Genomic DNA, 24,483 nt, shown 5'->3' with positions numbered 1-24,483 from the left:
ATTCAGCCATTCTCCAATTGATGGGCATCCACTCAGTTTCCAGTTTCTGGCCACTACAAAGAGGGCTGCCACAAATATTCGTGCATATAGAGGTCCCTTTCCCTTCTTTATGATCTCTTTGGGATATAAGCTCAGTAGTAACACTGCTGGATCAAAGGGTATGCACATTTTGATAACTTTTTGAGCATAGTTCCAAATTGCTCTCTAGAATGGTTGAATGTATTCACAGTTCCACCAACAATGTATTAGTGTCCCTGTTTTCCCACATCCCTTCCAACATTCTGCATTATCTTTCTCTGTCATTCTAGCCAGTCTGACAGGTGTGTAGTGGTATCTCAGAGTTGTCTTAATTTGCATTTCTCTGATTAATAATGACTGGGAGCATCTTTTTATATGGCTAGAAATAGTTTCAATTTCTTCATCTGAGAATTGTCTGTTCATATCCTTTGACCATTTATCAATTGGAGAATAGCTTGATTTCTTATAAATTAGAGTCAATTCTCTATATATTTTGGAAATGAGGCCTTTATCAGAACCTTTGACTGTAAAAATATTTTCCCATTTTATTGTTTCCCTTCTAATCTTGTCTGCATTAGTTTAGTTTGTACAAACTTTTCAGTTTGGTATAGTCAAAATTTTCTATTTTGTGATCAGTAATGATCTCTAGTTCTTTTTTGGTCATAAATTCCTTCCTCTTCCACAGGTCTGAGAGATAAACTATCCTGTGTTCTTCTAATTTATTTATAATCTCATTCTTTATGCCAAGGCATGAACCCATTTTGACCTTATCTTGGTGTACAGTGTTAAGTGTGGATCAATGCCTAGTTTCTGCCATATTAGTTTCCAATTTTCCCAGCAATTTTTGTCAAACAGTAAGTTCTTATCCCCAAAACGGGGGTCTTTGGGTTTGTCAAACACTAGGTTACTATAGTTGTTGACTGTTTTGTCCTTTGAACCTAACCTATTCCACTGATCAACTAATCTATTCCTTAGCCAATACCAAATGGTTTTGGTAACTGCTGCTATATACTATAATTTTAGATCTGGTACAGCTAAGCCACCTTCATTTGATTTTTTTTTTCGTTAATTCCCTTGAAATTCTTGACCTTTTGTTTTTCCACATGAATTTTGTTGTTATTTTTTCTAGGTCATTAAAATAGTTTTTTGGGAGTCTGAAAAGCTATTTATCTTTAAGTTTCATGTTATTTAACTCAAAATTCAAGATCTTTCTTTTTCTTCCTTCTTCTCTCTCTTTGTCTCTCTCCCTCTCTCTTTCACTTTTCCCTCTCTTTCTTTCTCTAGCTTTCTCTCTTTCTTTTTCTTTCTCTCTTTTTCTGATTATTATCTAGTGAGTTAGCAATTCCCAATAGCTTCTTGAGATCAATGAATTTTGTTTTCATAAAAATCATTGGCAAGCCAGAGAAAAAGTTCCCTAGGGCACCTCCTTCACATTGATATAAATCTGTTAATCACTATTCTTTGGGTTTGGTTATTCAAGCAGTCCAGGATCCACAAAATTATATTATTATGCAGCTCATATCTTTAATCTTCTGCACTAATATGTGCTGAGGGACTTTGGCAAATGCCTTGCTGAAATCTAGATATACTATCTTTTCTTTGACACTCCTCCATTGATAAATCAAATAATCCAGTCAAAAAAGCAAAATGAGATTAGTTTAGCCAGACTTCATTTGATGAATCTGGATCTTAATGACCACTGTAACTTTTGCTAATTTTTTGCAAATAATCTCTTTAATAATGGTGTTTATAATTTTTTCTAGGAAATTAAAGTCAAACTCCGTAGGTAATAGTCTCAATCATTTATGTTTGTGTTGTTTTTGAAGATCAGTATATATTTTTTCATGTTTAGTCCTCAGTACTTCTTTTCTTTTTGATTTTTCAAAGATCACTCACAGACACTGACATTCATGAATGTCCGTTATTGCAGTACCCTGAAATACAATTCTTCCATACCTAATGACTTAAATTCACCCAATACAGGCAGGTACTTGTTTATCATTTTTCTTTTATTGTAGAATCTTAGCTTTGGAGCTAGAAGTGACCTTAGTTGTCATTTAATTCAATTCCTTGAAATGAGGCATTAGTAGTAAATTTTAATCCTATAATCTTAACTAAAATGCCCTTTTGCCACACTGGTTGTCCTTAACTGCACATGCTCTAATTTAAGATTACATTCATAAAGTGTGGGAGCCAGAACTTGATACAATACTAGCAATGTCATTAGATCAAGCCAGAGAACAAGGCTTCTCCCTACTTTCCCTACACCACCACCCCTTAACCCAGAACATTGCCTCATTTCAGTGAAAAAAAAAGTCTTTTACTAAGAATTACCTCTTTTCCCTTTCTCCTCATCTCATACTCCGGAGATGCCTTATACCATTATCTCTCCTTCACTCCACCTCTCACAAAGAAGTGATCTTTCTCTTTGCCAAAGAAAACCCTTCTATAGCACAAGTGATCCCTCCCATCTTTTCTAGCCAATTGTCCCCATATCATCACTACTTACTCACTTATTTTCAATCTTTTTACACTGGTCATTCACAATTGTCTACAAACATATTTGCGTCTCTCCATGCTGGAAAAAAAAAAAAAAAAAGAAGAAGAAGAATAAAAGAATCAAATGAGGAAGTCATGAACAATGAATGACTTCACTTTCTTTCCCCTCACTATTTTCTTAACTCTATATTTTGGCTTCTAATCTAATTTTTTTTTTTCCAACTGAGATTGCTCTCTATAGAGTTTCCAATGATCCATTAATTGACTTTATTCAATGGCATTTTCTCAACCCTCATCTTTAGTTGACTTCTTTTCAGCTTTTGCTGCTCAGAAACCTTCTTCTACTTTGGTATTTATTTCAATCTAGATTTTTGTGATAGTGTTTATTATAGTTCTCCAATCTATCTGAATTTTTCTTCTTAGCCTCATTTTTGGGGTCTTTATCTAGGTCATATCCTCCCACTAATTATGGGTCTACTTCAAGGCTGTTTCCTGAGTTCTCTTCTTTTTTTACCTCTGCATTTTATTTGGTTTTCTCATCAGCTGCCTTGGATTCAATCATTTCTATGCTGATAATCCTCAGATAATTTATTGGATCATAAGCATTGTTGCTCATCTCCAATTGAATGTCCCATAGATACCTTAAACTCAACATGTTCAATTTTTAATTGCCTTTTCTCCAAAGCTCTATTCTCTCCTTATCTTTCCTATGATTGTTGAAGTCACAACCATCCTCTCAATCAAGTTTACCCTTGTGACTTCTCTACTGTGCATCGTCTTCTCTCACCCGATATAGCTCCCTCAAGCCTCGTTATCTATTTCATAGACTATTGCAATGGCCTGCTCGTGAATTAACCTGCCTTGGCTCTATCAGTTTTGATAAATTCTCCATTCAGCTATCAAACTGTTCTTCCTAAAGTACAGATCCAACCATATGACCCTTTCAACAAACTCCAGTAGTTTCCTATTAGATAGGGATGAAATAAAGAATTTTCTATTTGGCATTCAAAGTTTCTTCATAATCTGACAACCTCTTAATTTTCCAGAATTCTTACCCCTTACTCCTTCTCTCTTCTTCCCCTTATCCTAAGCACACCCTGTGACACATTAAAACTGGCCTCTTTATTATTCCTTCCATCTCTTGACCGTCAATTTTCCTTATCTTCCAAGCCATGATTTGGGAGATAAAGAAAGAGAGCTCCTTATTTTGCCTCCTGGATACCTTGGTTTTCTTCAATTCCCAATCTACTTTCCAAAAAAAGATTTTCTGGATCTCCCTAAATGTAGTACTTTCCCTTTATTGATTATCTCAAATTATATACACACATATACACATATATAGATGTATATGTGTGTATATATTTATATATCTATAGTGATATCTTCTTTGTACATAATTGTGTGCTATTTTTCTCATTTGATTGTGCACTTCTTGAATGCAGAGACTGTCTTTTGTCTTTCCTTGCAATCTCAGAACTTAGCATAGTGTCTGGTCTTAGACACTAAGTACTTAATAAAGTATCTTAATTTGACTATTACCTCCCATGTCCTGGATATTACTTGTAGCATTATTTTTTTTTGGGGGGGGGGAATGGGGGAAATGGGTAAGAGGTGCCAGTGATAAAATTTTTAAAAATTTAACATGAATGAAACATAGAACTTCAGAGTAAAGAAAAAAAATAATAAATACAACAAAATTGAGAACTTTTGCAACATACAAGTAAAAGAAATTATTATTTATTCAATAGACATTTATTCAGTCCTTATGTTTTAAATATGGATAGGAGGCATTATGAGGATAAAATCTGTCTTGCATTGAATATGTAAAAGATATGTAGAATTGCAAGGGACCTTAAAGAGTTTATATTCCTGTGTTCATTTTGGGGTGGGGTTTTTTTTTTTTTTTTTTTTTGAGTTTTAAACTCATGGTTAGTGATGAAAAACAGAGTCCTAGAATTATGAAATAACTTGTTCCAGATGTCTGGTAAAGGCCAGAGTTAAGAGAAGACCCCTGATTAGTTGACTCCCAGTCTTGTCATTCTCTCTACTATATCAGGTAAATACTTTCAGTTTTTGAGGACATATATTCTACATAGCAAAATTGGCAGAAAAAAAAATATGACATACTGTTAGGCACATGGCGGAAGTCAATTAATTCATCCCAGGATTGATTATCTAGGATTTATACATTTGTGTATTTTAATAGACCTAGACACTTGGAGGTAGATGGAATCTTAGAGGTTAACTAGAAGTTTTATGCAAAATAGTCAGTGGGAGGGCTACTAAGACTTTTGAATTCAGATCTGAGACTCTTACTTTATCATATTTGTAATTATCAGCATGCATGATTTTATAATGTCCTGCATATTTACTTTGCTGAAATTTATGGAACACCATTTTGAAATTCTCTACTAATTACAAGGAGATAGGAATGATATGTTTTTTTCTGACATTAAATGTAGATTAATTTTTCGTTCTTAGAAATGACATTTTGACTTTAGCTGACAGTCAGTAAGGGAATTTTTTCACGAAAGAAGCAAATGCTGTTTAGAAGGGCAGACAGAACCCCTGGTCTGGGTAGAGAGAAGTCAGTGATTTTGAAGGAAATAGGTAGGACTAAGGTGAATTGTAAAATGTTTATTCAGTTTTTTGAATAGTGTGATTTTCTGATGAGGTCTGGGTCAACCTCTCAGCAGATTGCAACAATAGTTTGAAGTTAAGTTATTTTCTTTCAATGTGTTCAGTTAGGTTATTTTTTTTTTTATTTTTTATGTTTAGCATTTCTTTTGTGTAGGAAATAGTTATTTCCTACTTGTTTCATGTAAAATTAACCCTGTGTATTGTGTACCATTTTTACTTGCCCCTTGAGAACTAGACTTGAAATAACAAACTAAGGCCTAAGCAATTTTACCTTTATGAATAGGGTGGCAAAATTAGCAATAATATTAATAGCATTAAGGTTTGTAACGTATTCGAAGTGTTATCTCTTTTATTCTTCACAGCAATCCCGTCAGGTAGTTACTATTATTTATTACCACTTTTCAGTTGAGGAAACTGAGGCACAGAGAGGCTAAGTGAATTGTTTAGGGTAACACAGTTAGAGAGATTTTAAGGTAGGATTCAAATCCAGGTCTTTCTGACATCACTCTCTCCATTGTTCCCCTCTATATATTAGCAGCGGGTACATTCCACCCCTTCCCATTGGAATACTTGGATCAGTGCCTAGGTTCAGAGCAGATGAATTCCTTAGGGAGTGGTTCATTAACGTGAGAAAGGAAAGAATGTATTGTTATTGCATCTGTGAATGATATATGCTTAGACATCCCCACTCCCTATCTCGTTGTTACTTAGAAAGTGAACTTTCACTATGAAGAACTGTTCTGTTTTAAAGTGTTACAAGCTGAGTTCTGAGTAGCTGGGGAGTGGGAGGATGGTGAGTACAGTCTGGAGGTGATGGTTCCTGCCACTACAATAAGAGTCTGAGGGATTGCTGTAGGGGAAGGGGGAAGCTTGCAAACAAAAGGCGATTTCCGGCTCTAATTTCCCTCGCTTTACTCCCACAACTAGAATGTTTTGGGAAGAAGTAAAGGAGATCTTGGTTGGGTCAAAGCAAAAAAGGACAGGAAGGGAAATGAGGGGGTGGAGGGTAGAGGGGGAACCAAGCTGTCCCCACCATTTATTGTCTTTAGCATCTTCACCATTGTTATTTTGGAACTCCCGAGGCTAGGTCTGAGTCAAGTAAAGGGACGCCTTCTGGTTCCCCGCCTGGGACATTTAGAGCAGGAACAGCAAGAGCGAGACCCTAGACAAAGGGGTCCGGGCGCTTCCGTGCAGGGAGGAAGGGAGAGACCGAGAGGAAGGAGGGAGCTCCGGCGGTTGCCACGCCACTGTTGCTCCTGCTTCTGCAGCTAAGACAGACTGAGATCCTGCCTCGGAGAAAAAGTGAGAGCAGGCAGAGCCGAGCGGGCCAAGCGGAGAATCCAAGGGAAGCCAAGACCGGGAGGTCAAGCAGGCAAGAAGGCAAGCTGGCTAGAGGAGCAGCCTCCCCGGGAGTCCAGGCGGCGGAAGAAGCGAGATAAAGGCTTTGATCCAATCAGAGACTAGATCTGCGCTGGGCTCCAACTCCCCGCCTCCCTCTACCCCCACCCGGCTTGTCTTTATTCTTCCCTTTCTCCCACTCCCCCTCCCCCTCACACAACTGCAACAGCTGCAAAAACTGCTGTCGGTGAGCACTCAGGTCCTTTCGCTGGGCTGGCCTGGGGGGCTGCAGCATGGCTTTATCGTGGAGGAGCTGGTTAGCAAACGAAGGGGTTAAACACCTCTGCCTGGTAGGATGGGGCACTGCCCTTCTTTTCCCTTCTGTCAATTGAAAAGTTTTGATTCTTTGTGTATATGTCTATTGGAGTGTGATTATAATGGGGCGTTTACTATGTTGTTAACATAACCAAAAAAAAAAAAAAAAAAAAAAAGAAAAGAAAAAAGAAAAAAAAAAAAAGATGTATACCTAGAAGTAATAGTTTCTCTCCCCCTCCATTTATTTTATGCTTGTAAATACTATGCTAATTTATATTTGGGTGTCTTTCTTGGTCTTTATGTACATTTTAGCTCTACTTCCTCTGGAGGAGAAGTTGAGAGCTTAAAGTGGGCACTGCCATGTAAATATTTTTTCTTTGCTATTGATCAACTTTTTAAATTGTTCCCTCCTATATTTAATTTTCTTCGTTCTTCTAACAACAGTAAAAGTTTTGTATGTTTGTAAGTGGGAATGAAGTTAGAGATATGTGGTGTGCCCCACAGTGTCAAATCCTGTTAATGAAGTCTAGTAATGAGCACTGGGATGAGCATTATGGGATCTGGGTTTAAATGCCATCTCTGCAATTTACACCCTATGTGATCCTAACCAATCGACAGCTACATCCTAAACCTTAGTTTCCATATCTGTAAAATGAATGGGGTAGATTGAATGATTCTAAAGTTTTGGGAGCTTTTTTTGGTGTTTCTAAACTTTGTGTGGAGTTACATAGGAGTGGAAACTTGCTCATATCACAGAAAACCTCTTTGGATCTAAAATGTTTCCCTTTAGGCAGAAAACCTGCTTTAGGTCTGTTTATTGATTTTTTAATGCTCATTTTGGCCTTTTGGTCGATTGAAAACATTCAAATGAGGATGAGGTGTTGTAGTTTCTACTTATGGTTTTTACTGACTTGATTTTTTTTGTTTGTTTTTTTTCCTTTGTCTTGCTTGTTTTAGCTAATCTGGCTCTCTCTCAATGTCCTCCTTTTCTGGAAAACCTTCCTGCTATATAATCAAGGACCAGAGTATTATTATCTCCACCAGATGTTAGGGGTAAGTGTGACTCAAGTGATGATCTTTAACCATATCAATGAAGCTGGTATAAAGGAAGGAAGGGAAGTGAGGAGAAAGGGATTCAAAATGTTGTTGGCAAAGTTGGTGAAGATCTGTCTTTGCAGAGAGAAGCTAAGTCAAATTTTCTTGCCAAACACTTTACTTTTATTTTCTCCAGGTAGGAAAGGGTAATGCTGTTAAAGAACAAAGGTAATCAATCTAATCAGTGGAAATGAATGAACCACAGGCACACAAACTTGATCAACAGATGACTGAGGTTTTAATTTTCAGTCTTCCAAACTTCAGCCAACCTGTGAGCTTATTCAGAGGAGCTTGTATCTTTTGCTGCCAATTCTCAGGAAACATGTGCTTTACAGAGCTAATTAATAATCCTGGGCATCTCTTAATCAGATAGCTGAAAATGTCAATGATCTTGACTTATTACAGGAAAGTTATATACTATGCAAAAATTTCTCCAAGTCTGTTCTTGGTTAGTGTTTCCTTTTCTCCTTACCATGTTGCTATTAGTCTCATACTTCCTTCTTTCCTATGTACCATACCCTGTGTAGAGAGAGGGGATAGAAACAGAATCAGAAGAAACAGTTTTCTTGTGTTTCTAAATATTTTAGAGCAATAGGATTGATTTGTATTGTAAGGGCACTTACGATTTTGGCAGCTTTGACAATGTATCCTAGTGGTTAAGAAAATGTTCTATGTATGTGATGTAAGCACAATGTTTAATGTCTCAAGCTGTCTTTAATTCATTTCTCCCCCTTTACCCAAAACAAACAAAATAGGTCAGGAAATTCCTAGTATGGAAACCATACCCATCATGAATTTGTACTGACCACTAAGTCTTCTATAATTTATATCTTTGCTGCATTATAACCTGTGTATGATCGTGTAAGTTAGCAAATGTTATTGGTAACACTTGAACCCAAATCTTCCAAGTTCTAAGACTAATCCTCTATCCTCTATATCATGTTTTACTCTGATTGTTTTTAGTAGATGAAATTATTTTGAACTATGCACTTTCCAAATGAGATTTTATAAATTTCCTTATTCTTGATGACTCAGACTCATTTTTCATAAGCATTAAATTTAGAAGTTTTAGAAAGAAACAAAAGAAAGGCATGCTTTTCATAACCTTCCCCCTCCCTCCCAACCAAATATGATCACCAAGTAGTTTACCCTTGTTGGCTAGTTTAATTTTTTTGATGTTTAGGTAATTTTTTGCTTGTCACTTTAAAAGAAATAGAACTTTCGAGGAAATACCTTATTTATTTATCAGTGCAGGCAAGATAATTTGCTATTATTAATATGCATGTAACTATGCTTGAATATTGGATTATTTTAATTTAATTCAATAAACTTAACTGGCTCATTTGTTGCATGTGGAGCACTGTGCTGGGCCTGTGATTTAAAGACAGAAAAAATGAGTTTGTTTTTTTTCCTGAGGAAGCTAGATAGAATAATAGATAGAATCCTGAGCCTCCAGTAAGGAAGTCTTGAGTTCAAATGTAGCTTCAGATACTTAATAGCTATCTAACCCAGGATAAATCATTTATCCTCAGTCTGTTTCAGCTTTATCAATTCTAAAATATGGATGATAACAGGATTTGCTCTACAGAATTGTGATAAGACTCAAATTAGCACAACACCTAGGATTTAATAAGTGCTTAACATATGCTTCTTTCCTTCCTTTCATAAGTAATTTATTGTCTAGTAGGAAGATAATACTTGTGTGCATAAACCTAATATATAAATCAGAGTGTAATAATTTCATAGGAAAGGAATAGCAGAAATGATTGGGAGATTCATGAAGTGACAGGTTATTTATTAAAGGGGGTATATGTTATTTTTACTTATTATTAGATATTTCTCTAAATTTTTAAGAAAACAAATTTTAAAATTTCATACAAGTGCGGCATAGTGAAAATTGCAATATCTTGAGAATTAGAGGATCCACATTTAAATCCCAGATTTAATATTTACTATCTGTGTGCCCTTAGAGAAAGTCAATTAATATTCCCAATTCTCATTTTCTTCACGTGTAAAATGAGAGGGTTGAATCAAATAGTTTTTGAGGTTCATTCTAGCTCTAGATATGAAGCTATGAGCCATGATTCTTTGATAGATTTATTTTTTTAAATAATAGCCTTTTATTTTCAAAATATATGCAAAGATAGGTTTAAACATTCATCCTTGCAAAATCTTGTTACAAATTTTTTTCTCCCTCTCTTCCCTCCACTCCCTCCCTTAGACAGCAAGTAATTCAATATATGTTAAACATGTGCAATTCTTCTACACATATTTCCATAATTATCTTTGATGGATTTCTGGAAAGGACCTCAGGTCATCTGTTCCAACCCCTTAATTTTATAATTGAGGAAATGGGTCCAGAGAATTTAAGTGATTTTCCCAATGTTACATATATAGAAGGGAACAGAGGGAGGATTTGAACACAAGTCCTGAAATATAAAATCCAAAGGTCTTTCCAATTTAATGTGCTCCTTCATTAAGTGATATATAATAGGCCTTTTATTTTTCCTCACTTCATCCTACCTGAACTCCTCTCCTGTCCAAATCTAACCTTTATATAGCTGCCAAAATTGTCTTTGTGCATTTTTCCAATCATAACAATTTTCACATCTTTAATGACTTCTTGGAAGTTCATTATTCGCTAATAAGTCAAGTGTTTAAGATCCATTTTAATTTAGGGTCATTCCATCTTTTCCCCTTTATCTCATACTTTTGTTTGGTTTTCCCCCATTCTGTCCCAGAAGGCCAGACTTCAAATTGAAGTATTATTCTTTATTCTCTAAATACACTCAGTGTTTCCAGCACCTTCCCCCCTTTCTCATATTGTTCTCTATAACCCCAAATATCCTTTTTTTTCACCTTCAAATTCCAGCATTACTGTTACTGACTTTTTGATCTATCCCTATACTCTGTCATACTTGCCATTTCTTAGTTTTTTTTTTCCCCCTGTGGATCTTCAAATGTAATTGTGTATCTATTTTTAATGTACTTTTGTACTAATTTGTATAATAGTGATCTCTGTATATGTTTTATCTAGTGAAACTGTAACCTCCTTGAAGACATGTACTATTTCTACTAGTTCTTATCTAATCTTTGTGTCATACACACACACATACACACACACACACACACACACACACAGAGAGAGAGAGAGAGAGAGAGAGAGAGAGAGAGAGAGAGTTTTGTCATCAAAAAGGTCATGAATGCTTGTGGAACTGGATGTATTAAATTTTGTATGCACTATGTTTTTCTTTGAGGGTTTGGTTCACATCTCAGATAACTTAATGAAATAAATAAAACTCTTCAGATGCAAAGCTGGCTCTTATTCAAGAGTTATGCATTATGTTAATGTAAAATCTGAGGGCAGACAACTTGAAAATCTAAAATTGAACTTTGGAATTCAGTTCTCTAGCAGTCAAGATCATAACATGCATAAACTCAGGGGATAGTTTTTTTCCCAAAAAATATTTATAGGAGACAGAGACTAATTACTATGGACTTGAATTCTTTTGGAGGAGAATTTCCAAAACCTTATTCTTGTTTATTAGTTATAAAGTTGTTTTAAAGATATATGTAGCACCCCATCCCTCTGTGTGTGTGTGTGCTTGCATGCATGTGTGAATGCTTCCTTTTATCTTGCTTTCGCCTTTTGCTTCTGTACTTCTATAGAGAAGTAATATGTCATGGTGGACATAGTTGATATACATACAATGCTGTACATAGAACAAGGAACAAATGAGGTTAAATCCTTCTCCAGACACTTACAGGCTCTGTTAGCCTCTGTAAATCAATCAGCCTCAGTTTTATTAACTGTAAAATGGGGATAAAAATAATACCTACCTCATCTACCTTGTTTTGGGGATCAATATACTTAAAACACTATGTTAGCCATTATTATGATTGTATTTGTGAAACTTCAAAGTAGTAAAGTAGAAATTGACAACATGAAAGTTTTGGGGGGAACTAGAAGAATAGTAAGCAGGAGGAGTTTGAATGTCCAGGTCATGGTAAATCAGGCTTTATAATTTTATAAGAAGTGTTATAATAAATTAGGCCATGAGTTATCCAGCCCAAGTTTCTGAATTTGACAGTGATGTCAAGGAATCTGAGGAAACAAGGTATGCTTTTCTCCTTGGTTTCAAGCATGAAGGTGAAAACTGTAAATTCTTTGATTTTTTTTTTAGCACTCAAAGCAAAATCGTACAATAGAAAGAGGAAAAAATTTGAAATCAGAGAACTTCATTTGAACATTTGATTCAAATCACCCTCTCCACCATTTGAAACTTGAGATAGCTTGTTTTCATGACCTGTACTCTTCCTTCCTTTCCAGGCTTCTTCCCTCTACAACTCTATATTCCAACCATACTGATTTACTTGCTAGTTCCTGACACAAAATATTCCATCTACAATCTGCATGCCTATTCACTGGCTATCTCCCATACCTTTGTTTTAAAATCCTTGGCTTCAATCAAGATGCATCTCAAATATCACCTAGGATGTCTTTCCTAGTTTTCTCTCCTGCCAGTGTCTTTTCTTTGATGACTACTATATATATTCCTGATCTTTTTCAATGCTAAGTGGCTTTCCCATGAGATTTCCTCCAATTTTCCCTGTATATAGCTTGAACAGACTTAATTATTTACATGCTGACTCCCTGAATTGAAAGTATCCTTCTTGAAGGCAGACCTGTTTTTGTCTTTGTTTTTATCAACAGTGGTAAGCATCGGGCTTGGCACAAAATAAAAACTCGATACAAATTTTGTTGACCTGTTGACTATAGATCTTTTTTAATACCTTCTTAGATACATGCTATCTTTCCCATTGGAATGTAAGCTGTTTGAGGGCTAGAAGACAAGTAACCCAAGTATAATCGATATAACAAGTTTATGTTAAATATGTGCAGTTCTTCTATACATACTTCCACATGCTGCATAAGAAAAATGAGATAAAAAAAAAAAAAGAAAGACAAAAATGAGAAAAAAAACCAAATGCAAGCAAACAACAAAAAAGTGAACATATTATGTTGTGATCCACACTCAGCTCCTACAGTCCTCTCTCTGGGTGCAGATGACTCTCTTTATCAGAAGACCATGAATCACCTTGATGTTGAAAAGAACTGATCATTGTGTATTCTTGTTCTTGCTGTGAACAATGATCTCCTGGTTCTATTCACTTCACTTAGCATCAATTCATGTAAGTCTCTCCAGGTGTCTGAAATTATCCTGCTGATCATTTCTTATAGAACAGCAATATTCCATACTAGTCACATACTATAACTTATTCAGCCATTCTCCAACTGATGGGCATCCACTCAGTTTCCATTTCCTGGCCACTACAAAAAAGGGCTGCTACAATCATTTTTGTACATGTGGATCCTTTTCCCTTTTTTATGATCTCTTTGGGTTAGAGGCCCAGTAGTGATGTTGCTGGATCAAAGGGTATGTACAGTTTGACAGTCCTTTGGGTGTAGTTCCAAATTGTTCTCCAGAATTGTTGGATTAGTTCACAACTCCACCAACATGTATTAGTGTCCCAGTTTTCCCACATTTCCTCCTATATTAATTATCTTTTCCTGTCATTTTAGCCAATTTGAGAGTTGTGTAGTGATGAGATGATTTCTTAGAGAAAAAGGCATTGCTTACATGGATAGATCATGGAAAACTTTAAGAAAGATGTGGCATTTGAACCCTTAAATTAGATATAGGGATAAAGAATTCCACAAGTATAGAGTGGGATGCTTGGCTTGGGGAAAGGTTGCAGTAGAAGATCCCTGATTTCTAACTCTGGGAATCTAAAATGGTCAGATTTCACTTTGATTATATTAACTTTTTCCCTCCAGTGGAATGTTTTGATGGTGCCAGCTTAAATGTGTGATTTATTTTGGCTTAGATTCCCATGTCATGTCATTGAATCTTTCAGTAATAGATTGTTTGTTTTCAACATGAGTATCTCTGTTGATCTGATAATAAAGTGTTTTGTTTTTCTTTTTCCTACTCTTAAACATCTGCTGTGTGGTCATGCAAATCTTGTTTCTTTTATTCTTTAAAGCAGATTTGCTTGATTTGCAGTCTTTCTCTCCTTAAAGAAGAAAAAAAAAACTTCCTGGGAGGACCCATCATCTTGATGTGTTTGAGAAATATTAACTTAATTATCCTTGGGACAACTCAACTCTGAGAGTTATATCATTACTCACATTTTACCAGACTGGTTTCTGATGTCATGCAGATTTCTTAAGGCCAAAGGTAAAGGGGAAATAAGAATTTTAAGATAGCTTGGTAGTCAGAACTGGAAATAGCAGTTTGCTCTGTTGCAGTTTATTTTACTCCAATATTTAAGAAGGGAATTTAGGGCCAGGTAACTCATTCCCGTTTCTTACTGAGTATAAAAGCAGACCTAGAGCTTTTCTTTCTGTCAGATTTGCTCTGCATTATGGTTTGGTGGTGGTGGTGTGTGGTTTTGTTATAATAAGAGTTTTTTCTAAGATAGATGAGCCATTTCCCCCATTACTTTCTATTAAGACTATGGACAACTGAAAAGTATTTTGATTTGGGGTGTTAGAGAATCTCCATATTCTAAATCTTGTTTCTGCTCATCTCAAACTGTTAAGATAAGTTTCCCTTGCTTCACCTACTTTACTGCCATAGGTCCCCTGATGTCACTGTTAAAGACAGAAATTTGGGCTGGATAACTCACAATCTGATTCAATGTAACACTTCTTTTATAATGATAAAAGCTGATTTAAAGGGATATACCCACCTCACTCTCCCCCTGCATATTTTATAATTTAATTTATTGTTTTAATTTAATAATTGTTTAAGTAAAAGATTGAGTGAATTTGAAACTGTAATAGGCCACTGGTATACCTTCCTAGATATTGGACATGTACATCATCACATAATGATGTACATTATATTTATTGTATGTTTATGTACACACAAAATTTAGGTTTTCTAATATATAACCATGAGAGGCAACAAGGTATCATGTATAAAAAGATTGGCATTGAAATGAGGAAAAATTGAATCTAATGCCTACTTATTGCACAATCTTGAGCAAGTCATTAAGCCCCAAGCAGCTCAAAGCAGTAAGTTCAGGAATATCTGTTGTTCTACTTTGGTGGAAGCAGTTTTCAGGTTGGACATTTTTCCACAAATATAAAATCACAAATCTGGATTCCTTCCTTTGGGAGGGATCTTCCTCCCTCCCAAAAAGCACAGCACGTGCTACACTTTTAATGTTGGTATTCTGCTGAACAAATTTTGAATCTCTAGAAGACTTGAAATCTAACAATCTTCAAAGAACTGAAAATGAATAGTATAGAAAGGACTAGAGAATTATATATATCATAGGAATGAGGATGTACCATAAATTGTAATATTTTAAAAATAAAAATAGTTATAATAATAGCTAGCATTTATGTAGGGTTTTAAGCTTTGCATCATGATGCAAATATGTTATTTGATCTCCACCACAACCTTATGAGATAGACATTATAATTATCCCTCTGTTACAGATGGGGAAACCAAAGCTAGGAGAAGGTAAGTGAATTTCCCAGGGTCATACAACTAGCAAGTATCTGATCATTGGAAAGCACATTCAAATCAATGAATCATATTTCTTAAATATAATAGAAGGAAAATGCCATGATGCAAGGAACTGGTCCATATCTAAACTTTGGATTTCCATAGCACTTAGCACAGTACTCTGTATATAGTAGATGTATGATAATTATTTTATTGAGTTGAATTGTTTGGACAACTAACTCTTCATTTGTTAGAAAATAGTCTTATAAAATTGAAGGAAATAGTCCAGTGGGTATGAAAAGATGAAATTTGTTCCTTCTGCCTTATTATAGGATCTCTTGTTCACCTGTATTTGTGGGCATATATAGATGCATGCATACATAGGCATTCATGTAATATGATATGATATATATAAACATGCATATGCGCCAGTGGTGCAGTAGACAAGGCTGAACCTGGAATCGGGAAGATTTGAGTTAAATACAGCTTCAATAGAAGATGAGTGACCCTGGAAAGTCAGAACTCTTTCTGCCTTAAGTTCCTCAACAGCAAAATGTGGATGATGAGAGCACCTACCTCCCAGGATTATTATGAGGATAAAACAATATAATATTTTAGAAGTGCTTAGAACAGCATTTGATATCGAGTTAGGCACTAGTAAATTACTTATTTCCTCTCCCTTCCCCTTTCCTCTTCTCTCTTGGGTCATTTGAAAGGGATATTAACTTCTGTTATTACATAAATGTGCAGCTGGTAGTTGCTTAATACATGGTTTTCAAACAAATTGATTTCATATCTATGTATTTTGTTGGAATCTTTCACCTTAAAATGTTTAATTTTTTAACCAATAAACATTTTAAATACTATCTCCATGCGAGAGGCACTTTGCTCAATAAATATAAAGCATTTGCTAGTCTTAAGGCTCTTTACTAGGTTCAGGGGGACACAAAGATTCAACAAAACAAAGGCCCTGTCTTCAGGGAATTTATGATTTCCATGTAACTAATATGTACAAACTTTTCTACCTACTCTCAACTGTTGGCCTGCTCTCTATGTATCAATCCTAAGCTTTCTACTTTGATCAAAATTAAAGCTAGGAAGGATTTTCCTACTTAATAAGTTTTAACCATTGAATGGAATTGGATTAGCAAAATTCTTAGTTTGTATCTAGATAATCTCATCTCTCCTTCCCTTTACCCCTGTCTCAAGCCATCCCCCAGGTCACTACCCTATTGAGTTTTTTCCCAGGAGTTAAACCTAAATGCAGAGGAATTTGGTGGAATTCATCCTTTAAATAATACATGTAAATTCAGTGCAATTGTTGGAGAGCAGTTATGCACTTTTTAGGCTACAGATGAATGAATGTGCTTACTCAAGAACCAATGGTAATCACCACTTTTGTACATGTGAGCATACTTAGCCATTTAAGGTTATAGCTGAGCCCAGAAGCTTTTTTTTTTTTTTTTTTTTTACCATTGTTCCACCAAACCTTTGATCTATACAAAACACTCCTCTTATCTTAGAGTTTTGACTAAGTTTACTTTTCTTGGATTATGGAATCATAAAAGGAAATAATTTTAGGGACCCAATTTTTTTTTAAAATTCAGTCCTATAGGAAAGTACCTCATCGGATTGCTTTCATAACTTGAATATGTCAAATCCATCTAAAAAGGAGTAGGATACATAACTGGATGGTATCTATATATCTCTATTTCTATGTATCTATCTATTTGTGTATCTATCCATGGAACACTTTAAACTGAACATTAGTGATATTTTCTTCATAATTTTGCTAAGTCTAGACAATCACCAGAGCAGCGAATCAAGCTCCAACTTATGGTTTTTGGGGCATTTTGAGGTGTGAAATGCTTATATTGAATATTTAGCAATTGACTCTTCAAAGGTAGTACACATCTGGTTCTAGCACACTTTGATTTTCTTGATTGGGGGTCAGGAATAGGGGAGTGCAACAAGGAGGAAGATTTCATTGATTTGAAGAAGTGGGTTTGGATCTTTTTTTTTTTTTTTTTTAAATCCCCTGTGCTTAGTGCAGTGTGAAGTACAGACAAGCCATAAGTATTTGCAGTAGAAAACATGATATGCATGCATGTTCAGCACATGTTGAAACATAGCCAATGTGGGTATTTGTTTTGCTTGACTCTGCATATGTTACTCTCTTCCCCTCTCTTTCCCTCTTTTCCCTTCCTATAGGAAAGCAAATGGTTGTTAATTCTACAAAATATTTTAAAATGCTAAGTAGTTTGGTTTTTATTATAGATGAAACAGGAATAGAGGAACTAGAAGGGTGGACATAGCTTCTACCTTTGGTCTGCATCTATAATTTCATGGATAGAGAGAACTTTCACTGAGGAAACATCTTCTACCTTGCAGATCAATTTACATAAAATTGATTTAGATAACTATCTAGGATTCTAAGAAGTTTGAAGTCTTGCCCAGGGTTAAATAGACATTATGTATGAGAATCAGAGTTTCAGCTCAGGTCTTCCTTATATTGCTAAAGTCCATTCTGTATGCATTTCACCACAAGACTTCTCTAGGAAACAATAAATTGCTAAGAGAGATTTGTTCCTTTTATTGTTAGGACAACATGTGTAGGTGCCATGTGCAGAAATAGATGGAAATATGATTTGTTGATGAAGATATTGCTTGTTTGTCAGTCAGCTAAAACATTTTTAGGTTCATTCTTCATGCTAACCTTGGATAGCTTCCCTGGTTGTTGAGGAGAGAAGGGCACCATGTACTATTTTGCTTAATTGGAACAAAGGTTGTCATCACATGATTTATAGTTGTAGGATAGAACATATTTTAAAATGAGACTGTACTTAAAGAACTTCTTGGAGTCTAATAAAAGCATAATTAAACTTGTAAAATAATAATCACTTTGATGGAAAACCCATAAATAGGCTGTATTAGAAATGTTAAAGGCTCAGCACCTAGGTTTTAATCTTAAATATCGTCAATAAAAGCTTTTGGAAATGGCTTACTTTTGGGGCTTTTACTTTCTACAAGATGGGATAAGACTGCCTGCCTTCTTTACCTTTAAGATTTATGGAGAAAAATAGATTATTTAAAACTTGCAGATTTGGGAGAGATTTCAGAGGTCTTGTTCATCTTTCATAACAATGCCATCTATAACTTTTCTGACAAGTAGATTTTCCAATCTTACATTGACTACCAACTGTGATTCAAGGTGAGCCATTCTAATTTCAGACAAGGTAATCAATAGGAAGTTTTTCCTAATGTCTCTCTGTGATGTTCATGCATGTTCTTTGTGGGGAGGGGGAAGTCAACATGTCCTTAATCTAAGGCATTGTTGATAAAAACATAGAAGGAACATTATGTATATGAATATGTATATATATATATGTATATACACAATATATTATATAAACATTTATGCACATATGCACACATATATACATACAGATATACATTTATATATACACATGCATACATAAATTTATATCTATGCATGTGTATACATATATATGCACACACACACACACACACACACACACACATATATATATATATACACATGTGTAACAAAAGGAACAGATGATAGAAACTGATTCATATATGTAAGTGAGTCCACAATAGATAAATGACCAAAGGATACAAACAGCCAACTTTCAAAATAAGAAATCTAAGCTGTTAACAACCACATGAAAAATGTTCTAAATCATTAATAATTTTTTTCAGTTATGTCCAACTCTTCATGATTCCATTTGGAGTTTTCCTGGCAGTGGTACTGGAGAGGTTTGCCATTTTCTTTGTCAGCTCATTTTATTAATGAGAAAACTGAGACAAAGAGGGTTAAGGAATTTGCCTGGAGTCACAGAATTAGTAAGTGTCTGAGACTGGATTTGAACCTGCATTTTCTTGACTCTAGTCCCACTGCGCTATTCACTGTGCCACTTACCTACCCTATCAATAATTAAAAGAATTAAAATTTAAATCATTTTGAGGTTCTGCTTCACATCCCCAAATTAGCATAGAAGACAATGACAAATGTTGGCAAGACTTTGGGAAAAGAGACACATGTAACATTTGTGGATTTTTGAATTGATTTACATATTGTGGAAATCAGTTTGGAACTATGTTCCCCAAATTTCTATATCTTTTCATCCTGCTATATATCTCCTAGCTCTAGACACCAAAGAGATTAAATAAAGAGGAAAAATACCAACTTGGGGAAAAACAAAGCAAACAATACTACCACCTCTAACAGGTATGTATAGCACACATCCATAGTAGCAAAGAACTGACAACTAAGAGGTGTTCACCTAATTGTGGTATTTGAATGTAATGCAATATTATTATGGGAAAGAATGAAATAGGTGAACAATTTTTGAGGAAGCTGAGAATAACTCTATGAACAAATGTAGAGTAAATTTTAAAGAAGTAGATGAACAATTAATAAAATGATAGAGATAAGCAACTTGGAAAGACATTAGAATTCTATTCAGTTTTATGACAAACTATGACTCCAGGGGACTAAATATAAAACACATCGCACCTTCTACCAAAGATTCTACCAAATGCATATTTTCATTAAGGTTTTATCTATTTAGTTTTTTTGTGGTTCAGTGAGAGTGGCAATAGGTGTGATATACAATACATTCTTGTAAAATAAATTTTTGTAATAAATAAATGAAAGAACAAAACAAAATCATGTTCTGGCCACTTGTCTTTCTGAACCTTCCCTTTAATTAGCCTCTCCTACAAATTGTCTGCATTTCTTTGCTATATATGCAAAAATTCCTTTGAAAAACAAGTGGAACTGTATTTGGACAAGAAATACAAGAGGTAAAATGGGGGAAAGCAGCTTAGGCATTTAAAAATGTAATAAACCAAATACTTTAAGACAAGACATGATGCCACAAATCTTTTCCAATAAGAAGGAATGTATGTGTAGAGTCAATAGTCAGCCTTTCAAGTGGATTCCTATTCCTAGATTATAGGAACTGGACGTGATAGTCATCTTCTGTTGTTCCTTGTAAATATTTTCTACTTCTGTTTTGATTTATCACAGTGAGGTCAATTAGTATTTAGTTCAGTTTAAGATAAACTAACTCATAGCAAAACATTTTATTTTGTCTCCAACCATTAAGTCTTATTTTTGGTTTCTGATGTTAAAACTAAGAAATAGATTCAGTCTTGAAACTTGAGGCATTTATTAGCATGCAACCTAGATCCAACTTGCCATTTCAGTCTTACTATATATGACTCCCTTTCATTTACTCTTCATTACAGTCATAGGCTTTTTTTCAGTTCTTCCATGAAATTCCTTCTTTTATCTCCTTGTCTTTGCATGGACTCTTCCTCCATGCCTGACCTCATTTCTATGAACATTTTGGAATCTTGTGTTTCAACTAAAACTCAAACAGCCCCTTCATTCATGAAGACTTTGCTGATCCCCTTAGCAACTAGTGCTTCCCCTAGAAATCACTTTGTATTCATGTTATATATATCGTATGCATACTTTTGTGTGTTCTTTTTTAAAGACAGGGATTGTTGATTTAGCTGTGTTGGCTTGCCTGTACTATGAGTGGCGATTGGTAGAGAAGGCTGTCATCTTTTTCACAAGAAGAGCTTCTTTATATGATGATAATCTCTTTAATTATTATGAATTCCAACAAGTTTCTTTCTCTTAAATATCATTTTATTTCTCTTAACTATTTCTTTACCCATCTCTTTCTTTCAACCTTCTATTGTCTCCTCTTCATTGTACTTCTCATTTCTGTAACAGTAATTATACCTTTTACTTATATAGAATTTGTATCTTAGATTTATACAATGCTTCAAGTAATCAATAAGTATTTTTTTAAGTACCTACTATGTTCCAGGTACTATGCAAGGCAATGAGAGCACAACCACAAAGTAAAACTGTTCATACTTGTCTACATTTTTAGGGAAGCTACATGTAAACATATATGCAGCATAACTAGAAAGTTTGACAATACAATACAAACTCACAAAGCAGTTAAATTCAAGTTAGACTGGGAGAGAGGATTCTAACCTTTGGGGTAGAGAGATCAGCAAAAACTATGTGGAAGGTGGTTTTTGAGCTGCATCATAAAGAAATAGAGGGACATTGTAAATGTTTTATATATATTTCATACATAATAAAAACATTACTCTAAGAGCAGTTCCATAGGCTTCACCATACCTCTAAAGAGATCTAGGGGAAAAAATAAAAGATGAGTGAGAATGAATTGTATTCAGATTTTGTCTTTGATTTATCCCTAGAAAAGGACTTAAATTTTCATCATTTAACAAAGTTGTCTGCAATTAAGCTGATCTAGGGAGTTTTTCCCCTGAGAGTTCCCTATATGAGAGTTTCCTACTAATGAAATAAAGACTACAGACATTTTTGTAATCCTTTGAAGTTTTGCAATGTGATTTACATTTATAATCTTATTTATTCTTTACAATAGGAGCTATAATATTCTCTTTTTTCCGTGAGAAAATTGAAATAGTTAGAGGTTGAATGATTTGCTCAAGATCACACAACAATTGTTTGAGATGGAATTTGAACTTGTCTAGTATTCTATCTGCTGTGCCTCTCTCTGCCCTTTTTGCCATCTACCTGTGGATCCAGTCTAGCAAAATAAAATAGGTAATACATACCTGGCTTTCCCCATTTAATTGATAAAGTAAACAAGGTTCTGAAGTTTTAAATGGCTTAATCAAAGTCACAAGCAAAGATTTGAATTCAAGTTATTTGACATTTTCTATCCTTCTTTATATTATACCATTCTGGCATTACCAAAAACTATTTTGAATGAAATGGGTTTTTTTTTGTTATGAATATTTTGACAAGTAAAATTGATTACATTGATTAGTTGTGGAGCATATATGCAGCCAAAGATGGCTAGATGGCACTGTGGATAAAGGATAGATAGAGTATTGGTTTTGAATTTCAGATAATCAAAGTCAAATTTGCCATCAGACACTAGCTGTGTGGCCTTTGTTGTTCAGTTGTTTTTCAGTTATCTCTGACTCTTCATAATTCCAATTGGTATCTTCTTGGCAGAAGTGCGTTAGTGCTTTGTCATTTCCTTCTCTAGTTCATTTTACAGATGAGGAAACTGAAGCAGAATAAAGTGATTTGCCCAGGGTCACACAGCTAGTAAGTGTTTGAGGCCAGATTTGAATTCAAGAAGTCTTCCTCACTTACAGATTTGACATTCTATCCATTGTGCCAATAGCTATCCATATGGCCATGATTAAATCACTTAATCTCTTTCAATCTTATCTGATCCTAGCCACCCACATTTTTAGAGAATCTATATGTAAAAATATATGCAGCATAACTAGAAAGTTTGACAATATAATACAAACTCAGAAAGTAGTTGAATTCAAGTTACTTTGAAAGAGAGAATTCTAATCATGGGACAAACAGATCAGGGAAGACTTTGTGGAAAGTGGTTCTTGAGCTGCATCTTAAAGAACAGAGGGATATTATAAATATTCCGTGAAGAGGGTGGGAAGGGTTAATAATAACATCTATCTTACTGGGCTATCATGAGGCCCAGATGAAAAAAAACACTTATAAAATATTTTTTCAAACCTTAAAGCTCTATATAAATGGTAGTAATAAATAATATTACATAATAGGCATGTACCTTGATTGTTTTTATAATAAATTCTTCCAGATAACACTCTTAGCCTATCTACAAAAATCACATTGGCATTATGACCATTTCTACCTGCTGTAATGGGGAAAACATATAATTGAGAGTCTGAAGACTTGCTTTCAAATTCTGACTCTATCTTTCTTGTATGACCTTAGGAAAATTCTTCTAGATTGCTTTTCAGTCCCATTTTTAATATCTATAAAAAGGTTAGACTAGAACATTTCTCAAGTATGCTTTAACTATATATAGGATGATGTTACATAATTTTAGATTTTTGACGCTTGAAGGAAACAATCAATTTTAAATGTACTGCACTAAGGGAAAGGAAAGAGGAGAGGGAATATACATTTGTATAATGTACCAGCTACTATGTTTAAACACTTGAATAATATTATCTCATTTGATCTTTACAAGAATTCTTCAAAGCAGGTGCTATTATTGTCCCCATTTTTATAGTTGAGGAAACCAAGGCAAGCAGTTTAAGTGAGTTGCTCAGGTCAATTAAATAATAACATATAGATAGCAAGTTTCTCTCCCCTCCCCCCACAATAAGAATGCTGAAAAGAAAAAAGAAAAAAAAATCCAAGTAAAATTGAACAGCACATCACAATAATACTACAAATAAATTAATTCCAACTGGAAATAACAAAATACTAAACTTCAAGAATTCTTAGTTCAGAAAGTATTATGAAGTATTCTAGTGACTAATTAAATTTTGTCTTTGTTCTATTTCTTATGCTATGCTAATTTTCTCTGTTAGAGGAAGATTTGCATCTTTTTGGATCTGTGTTCAAATAATCACAAGTCATATAGTTCAATCTCTTCCTTTATATCTAGAGAAACTGAGGCCAGGAGTGGTGAAGTGACTTGTGCAAAGTAACTTAGTTAATTAATGGTAGAACTGGACTAGAAACTAGGTCTTGTGTATTCCTGTCTAATGAGCTTGCCATGAATATTCATAATAATAATAATAACTCACATATACTTCAATCTTTCAAATTTACAATGAGATTTCCTCAAAAAAGTTCTCTATAGTAGACAATAAGAGTAGGTAATACTTTTTTGTTGTTGTTGTTGCCATTTTACAAATGAGGCAGCTGGTCACACAGGGGACGGAGCACTGGGCCAGGTGTCAAAAGATCTCAGTTCAAATCCAGACTCAGACAGTTAGTATGTGAACCTGGGCAAATCACTTAACCTTTGTCTGCCTTAGTTTTAAAATGGAGATATCATCTATCTCTCAGGGTTACTGTGAAAATCAAATGAGATAAGATTTGCAAAATGTGTTTGGCACAGTATCTGGCATATGGTATACTTTACAAAGGATTATTAACTTCCCCTATACTTGAGAAAAATCAAACTTTGTAAGTAACCTGTCATGTCATACATCA

At 34.7% G+C, this 24,483-nt stretch overlaps 1 protein-coding gene across 1 annotated transcript in view; it reads left to right on the top strand.

The window, feature by feature from the left end:
• The first annotated feature begins 6,159 nt into the window (after positions 1–6,159).
• NOX4 (NADPH oxidase 4) overlaps positions 6,160–24,483 on the top strand; it is a 232,949-nt gene continuing 214,625 nt past the window's right edge. The window contains exons 1-2 of the mRNA XM_003764641.2: positions 6,160–6,845; positions 7,768–7,863. Coding sequence (XP_003764689.1) covers positions 6,789–6,845; positions 7,768–7,863 — 153 coding nt within the window. The 5' untranslated portion in view covers positions 6,160–6,788. The remainder of the gene's footprint in view (positions 6,846–7,767; positions 7,864–24,483) is intronic.

The sequence above is a fragment of the Sarcophilus harrisii genome, chromosome 3 (genome assembly GCF_902635505.1).
Source record: "Sarcophilus harrisii chromosome 3, mSarHar1.11, whole genome shotgun sequence".
NCBI lineage: Eukaryota > Metazoa > Chordata > Mammalia > Dasyuromorphia > Dasyuridae > Sarcophilus > Sarcophilus harrisii.
The sequence above is the reverse complement of the archived record's forward strand: the minus strand, read 5'-3'. Positions and strand labels throughout refer to the sequence as shown.